The 7,279-nt window shown below is 31.9% G+C and overlaps 1 protein-coding gene across 2 annotated transcripts in view; it reads right to left on the minus strand.

Annotated features, from left to right (window-relative positions):
• LOC134685581 (peptidyl-glycine alpha-amidating monooxygenase B-like) overlaps positions 1-1,735 on the minus strand; it is a 124,985-nt gene extending 123,250 nt beyond the window's left edge. Inside the window, exons 1-2 of one of the 2 annotated variants that reach the window (XM_063545398.1) lie at positions 1,593-1,691; positions 801-859 (exon numbers count right to left, since the gene is read on the minus strand). In XM_063545398.1, the coding sequence (XP_063401468.1) occupies positions 801-849 (49 nt within the window). In that variant the 5' untranslated portion in view covers positions 850-859; positions 1,593-1,691. Of the gene's footprint in view, positions 1-800; positions 860-1,592 lie in introns of both variants that reach the window. The other variant, XM_063545399.1, reaches the window with a different exon arrangement.
• Positions 1,736-7,279: the final 5,544 nt, after the last annotated feature.

Consider the following 7,279-nt stretch of genomic DNA (forward strand, 5'->3'; position numbering starts at 1 on the left):
ACACAATTTCGAGCAGATTCATTCAGAAAAGCACCATTTCGTAGTTATGTCTCCTTAGAAATGCTTATGTTCTTATCAAAATCAAAGAATGACCATTGCTAGAAATGATGAAGTAAATAATTTTGAAATGATTGGTTATTTTCGCCAATGAAAGCGTTCATTCAATGGCATGAATGCGTTTGTATAATTAATCTGTTATTGTAACAAAAAGCTTAAATAATGAATATATATATATAAAACCATCATAGATACCAGGACTAAAATTTTGTATTAGCGCAAGACGCGCTTTTCATCTTCAAAGGACTCATCGCTCGAATCAAAACGAGTTAAAAAGACAAAAAAAGTACGGCAATGAAGAGCATACGACTAAAGTTTTCTAAAGTTTCAAAAACAGATAATGTAATCTATTCAGTATGTGGGAATGCCTTAGTATTTCATTTTTTGTTTTGTTTACAATTATGATTTATAATTATGACCATATCAATACTATAATTCATTTCAACACAGACGTGCTGACTACTGAGGCAGTGATACCCTCGTGGAAGGAAAACTCAATCAGCAGTAGCAACTATATTTAAAACAATAAAAAAAAGAAGAAGATAAACATGCTACTCATTCGCTGAATAACGTTGTGAAAATAACATTTTTCGTTTCGTTTTACTTTTATCATGCATCACACTAAGCCAGGATAAAAAAAAACAAAAAATGGTGCAAAATAAATATCATATGGAAAGTCTCACATTGAACATTTAAATTAACCTTTTTTTTTTAACAATCATAATAAATAAACAGTAACTTACCAAATAATACGGCTATGATTAACGTGTACACAGTAACTGATTGGTTCATTTTTCGTCACCTAAAACATAATTAAAAAAAAATCGTTACTTGTATTCTAGGATGAAATATATGCTTTTTCTGAACCAAGCTTGCTTGAATTCTTAGATTTAAATATATATATTTATATATATACAAATGAATGCAATAAAGGAATCACTATGTTAGACAACTTTCAAATGATACTCTTTCTAATTTCAGTTTATAAATAGAACAAAAGTAGATAGCACTTCAGGAAAATCAGTCACAGGATTAATTAGTTATCAAAAGTACCAGGATTATAATTTTATACGCCAGACGCGCGTTTCGTCTACATAAGACTCATCAGTGACGCTCAGATCAAAATAGTTAAAAAGCCAAATAAATACAAAGTTGAAGAGCATTGAGGATCCAAAATTCCAAAAAGTTGTGCCAAATACGGCTAAGGTTATCTACTCCTGGATTAAGCCCGATAACTGAAATTAGACTTTATTTTTTTGTTTTCAAAGTGGCCAATAACAACAATAAAACACCCACTATCGGCTCCTTTGTTTAAAGGTTAAGTAAGCTTAGTTAAGGACAAATTACAAAATTGATTGACTAAACATTTTCAATTATATTCTATCATATTTTAATGAATACCGACTTACGTAGCGTACAGTAATTCACAACTTGGAAAAATAAACTAAAATTAGTTTACATCTAATAGACAGTACAATTTGTTAACATATATATGTAATATAATCATTACATTAACATAATTTCTTAATACTTACACTTTCGAATCGGTTATTTGTTATGACAAAATCAATTCCTCCAAGGAATTTAAAACATATTTGTCACATGACAGACCACAATAATTAAAGCAAAGTATTTTTTTTCTGTTTCTAAGGATGAGGAAAATGAAATCAGCAAACATAGTTTTCATCACTTGATTTATTATTTTTTGTTGACATATTTCAAGGTGAGAGGTCACAACTTTACTTACAGCATAACATAAATTTTCCAGTCAAATCCGTCTTTGTACAATTAAAATAATAATAATTAATATGAGTATCCGCAACAAGAATAATCTTTTTCTGCGAAAAAGGGTAGTAAATAAACAATACTAGCTGTATCTTGTTTTTTAATCTGTTAATATGGCTGTTTTTATGATGATTAATGACATTTGTTTATACTATTCTATATGTGCGTCCTAAAAAAACACGACAATAAGGGAAACGTGCACAACCTTCTTATTTTATAAAATTACTACGAAGTCGTAAATAGTATATACATTTAATATATTATTTCAATGAGAAGGATGTACTAAAGTCGATGTGTTTATTAAATACCTGTTTTGATTTAATAGTCCCATCTCTAACCTAGAAAAATGTACGTTCTTTATGTTATACACAAACAAAATAATTTTGTAAGGAGAATTTAAACTTGTACATTTATAAATCCAAAATCCGCATTTTTTGGCATTTGAATAGGTTGTTGTCATTACACTACGCTACATTGTTTCCAGGGCATTGCCAGATTAATTTAATATACAATACAATTGAGTTATGGGAATTCTTTTAATATAATTTTTTCCACTTTTAAATTTTGTTTTTTGTTTTTTGAATATAGAACATGCGCGTATCTATTTAATGTTTAATGAATCTATACCCAAATCGTATAAATTGTTATTTTAAAGATACCAACAACAGCGGTGAAATAACATCTATGTGTATGGCAGATTTACATATTTTTACCCCTTTCATAAACGTAGTTTCTTTTATCAAACTTCTTTTTAATTGTTTGAGCGTAAAGCAAATCATAACCGACTAGAGGGATCTTGATTTGTTCTTATTGATTGGAAAATCTGAGGGTTGATAATCACAAAGGCTTAAATAATCTCTGGAGAATTTGCTATAAAAAGGCCATTTTAAAGTCATTTTTTTGTTTGTTTACTTCTGCATATAAATGTTTTGCAATTTTGAGTTTAGAACAATCGGTGTTCCTAATCCTTTTTAAATATACTTCACTTTGAAAATGCATTATATTTTCTTAAATAAACGACAAATGACCTGGGATTACTCTCAGATGTGTACGCCGTGTCTATGTGTTCTATGCATGTATATATTATTGAGTACCGTACACTTCCACTATTTGTTTCCGTCTTATACGTTACGACATTCCATATGTGCCTTTCCCAAATGAGGAGCCTGTTATTTAGTGGTTGTCGCTTGTTAATGTGTTACATATTGGTTTTTCGTTCACTCTATTATACATAAATTAGATCGTCTGGTTTTTTTTTTAAATTGTTTTCCCTTTGTTATTTCGGGGCCTTTTATAGCTGACCATGTGGTATGTGCAGTATAGCCGTACAGTGATCTATAGTTGGTAATATCTAAGACATACGGTCTCTTATGGAGAGTTGTCTCATTGGCAACCATACCACATGTTCTTATTTTCAAGACCGGGCTTCATAAGTTCATTCTACCATAGTTTAATCTCTTTTAAAACAAGATTGTCATTAATATAATGATTAGTCCTTATCATTACTAGGATATATAGATGTTTTATAAAGGAAAAGGGTGCTTATTGAAGGGAAATAAGTGAAATTTCAGCCATCCGATACCGCTCAAAAAATAGTTTTACAACCACCCTCACCCCTGCAACATGCTGAATGTATATGTCAATAACTGAACTACATTGATTAATGGTTTGTTGTTTGTTTAATGTCCGATGGCTCAACACATAAACGATAAAGCGATAGGCAATTCCATAATACTGTAAAGTTTTGTTGATCAAATACTTCGAAAAAGAAAGGCATTCCAGAATGAAAGTCGGGGATATTTGGACTTCCGCTGTAAATTGAGGGTTGCATGCATTAGGAAATACAATTCACCTTTCCATAGTCCACACACGGACCTGTATTCCACAACAATAGAATCCGTGAGGTTGTCAGCTCTCGGCCACAATTATTAATGTTAAGCGAACAGCCGTAAACAAAACATTCGTAGACATAACCTATGTAAACTAAATGCATTTTTATTATTTTTTATAATCCTGACAGTTTCTGTAACCAATGTCTCCAACAACTAACTGTTAATTTAAGATGACATCTACTACTGACTGTGATATGGAAAACGCTATATGTAGGCTCTACATACTCTGGATGTCTAAGGCCGTGTTCACATTGACCTTAAATCGGTGTGTGTTAGTGTAACTCACACATAAACAAAACACAATTACGTTCCCATTGATAAAACTCAATGTTTACATGTAGTTTAAATCATGCTTTGTCTACATGCAGTCGATAGTCGATGTAGGCCTTGTGTAGGTTAAGTGTACACAAAACTAGGCATTCAAAACTTTAATTTCCCCATGTATATTTAAAAGAAAGAAACGATTTTTATATAAATTGATACTTATAACACTTATTACTATAAAGTTCTGAAATATTTGTCTAAACTTGATATATTCATTTGTCATAAAAACACTTTACGTAGCCTTAGTAAATCATCCATCATCATTGCCGAACACATAATTCATTTGAAAGATCTTCCCGAATTGACTGGACGTACACACTGACAGAAATGTTTGCCACTGGTCTTTATTCAGACAACTATTCTCTCACAAATGCATTACTGAAAACGGGTGAGGAACTGTTTGTGTAGTATCTAAGATCCGTCAAAATACAATTAGAAATTTAAAAAAAAACATTACCCCCTCCCTTTGCCAACACTTTACCATTTGAAAAAAAACAGAAAAGATAGAAATGTAGTGCAGAAAAGATAGAAATGAAGTGAACCTTAACATAGCAATTCTTTTCTTCGGCTGTAAGCACGCTGATGCAGCCTCAGTTTTTTATGCGAAATCGAGACTCCTTTCAGCTACTGCAAATCATTCAAAATTACTTTCTTACAGGAGCAACCACTTTACTTTAAAAAAAAAAAAGGGGAGAGGGGAGGGGAGGGGTTCTGAGTCAGATTTTTTTTTTCGCGCGAAAGTTTATATATTATTTTCGATGGTACCAATTCAATATTTATCACTATAATGTATGGGGAAACTTTGGATTCAGAATATTGTTCATTCTAGTCATCTATATGACTCGAATGTATCCCCCCTTTTTTTAAAAATTTTGTTCGAAAATGACATATAGTTTACAAGTGTGAACAAATCTTATGTACAGGTAGCTAAACAAGGTGTATAGATGTGAACAAAGTTAATGTGAAACTAGTGTACAATACACTAAACCAAATGTTAACATGTTTACTGTACACGGCGTTTGGTGTGAACACGGCCTAAGTAGTCAAAACTTCGGTGTTGACATGAATATCAATAATGTGGTAATTTTTTTATAAATTTTCTGTTTACCAACTTTTGAAATTTTCGAAAAACTAAGGATTTCTTATTCCAGGCATAGATTACCTAAGCCGTGTTTGGCACAAATGTTTGGAATTTTGGATCCTCAATGCTCTTCAACTTTGTACTTGTTTGACTTTTTTGTTTGAATATTTAGATATGAGCGTCACTGATGAGTCTTATGTAGACGAAACGCGCGTTTGGTGTGCGAAATTATAATCCTGATACCTTTGATAACTAATTATATAGATGTAAGAAGATGAAGATATGGTATGAGTTCCAATTTTACATCTCTCCATTCACTTCACAATCTGTAAAATTAAACAATTATAGTACGGCCTTCAACACAATGCCTTTGCTCTCATCGGGCAGCAAGCGCTATAAAGGGTAAAAAAAATAAAAAAAAGATAGTGTAATACCTTTCTTACTGGAAAACCAACGTTCTAATCACTGTAAAAAACTATAAACGGGAAACACTTTTGAACCACTTCAACGAATGATAATCACTGAAGATGAGTTTTATTACAAATTACCATATCTCGGGAAATAATGAGGAACATACATTTCACAACGTACAGTGTACGGTCGTAATTAATAGGAAAAAGGGACTTGAAAAAGTATACATTCGTAATAAAGAAATCTTTCTTTGATATATTAGGTTTAACCTTCTTTGGTTTTGAGCATTGTTGATGAAGGTTTGATCTTTTAACGCACAAAACTATACAAATTGTCAGCGCAATTTTAACGCTACACTACTGGGTCGATAATTATACCGGTGGATCAGTTAGGTATTCAGATATGGTACTCACATGATTTAAAACATGTTTTCTTTTTTCTTACATTATCTGTTTTTTTTAGCCCAGGATGACCTTACATGACTTTGCTAATTATTATTATGTCCCCTTTAGCTCCTCACGATATTAGATATAATACGTCTTGACTTTCAATTGTTTTGGGTTTTTAGCGTTTCTGATGAAGGTAAGTCTAGAGAGGTACTTCTGACGCATGAAAATATATAAAGTATTATTTGCATTTAAGATCTGCATTGTTATTGTTAATTGTCGATTATATTTGGCTGATGAACTAATACATATTCAACTTGTTATAACGACTATCCTGTTTATTTTTTGTTGATCTTTCCGTCGAGGGGATGTGGCTGTTAATACATTTTTTCACGTCGTCAGCAACACGACGGTAATCATTACTGCTATAAATACAGAATATATCATTCTTTAAAACATCCAATCAGCAACTTTTACGCGGAGCTCGTGGTGCCTACTTTTAAGTTTTCTACATAGTTTTTTGGAGGGAGACTAAACTCAAAAAAGACTGAGCAACATGAATCCTGCCAAAAAGTTAGTTTTATCTGATCCGCTTATCTAGGAACACAACGCATCTGATGAATTTAGAAACAGCTTCCTCCTCCTCATTTAGCTGCAGTGGCAATCTCAGTACTTTTTTTTATTACAAATCAGACGATTCCAAAAAATATAATTTTTCATCACAGAAGAATGATATATTTCTCGACTTAAATGATGCTCGAGAGTTTTTGAGTTCGCTATACGTCATCTGTATTCAATCAAAACAATTTTAGCCGGGATTTCACCAATAGCGTCTATTTGGTTTCATTATAAAATTCACTGAAAGTTACCAATACCTTATATATATATATAAAAGTGTCAACTTCACACTTAGTTTAGTATGGTCTTGGATTGTAGATAATATGTGATAACATTGTGTATTATTTCATTTTTTTGACAGGTTTCACTTAAATTGGGTACTAGTATGATGCTTTTAGTAGTGCCATTATTAAATCGAATTGGTTCGGTACATGTAATAACATCAACGGTACCAATTTTCCTGCACCAGATGCGCATTTCGACAAAACATGTCTCTTCATTGCTGCTCGTGGCCAAAATATTTGAAATCCAAAGCTTATATAAAAGATAAAGAGCTATAATCCAAAAGGTCCCAAAGGCATAGCCAAATCCGTGAAGGAATCTGAGCGTTGCATGAGGGAAATATATTACTTAATTTACAATACTTTATTACATTTTGTAGCAGCAAATTTTAATAACACAAAAATATCCGTATTTTCATGACAGTACCGACGTACTTGCTACTG

Source organism: Mytilus trossulus, chromosome 9 (genome assembly GCF_036588685.1).
Source record: "Mytilus trossulus isolate FHL-02 chromosome 9, PNRI_Mtr1.1.1.hap1, whole genome shotgun sequence".
In the NCBI taxonomy this organism is placed as follows: domain Eukaryota; kingdom Metazoa; phylum Mollusca; class Bivalvia; order Mytilida; family Mytilidae; genus Mytilus; species Mytilus trossulus.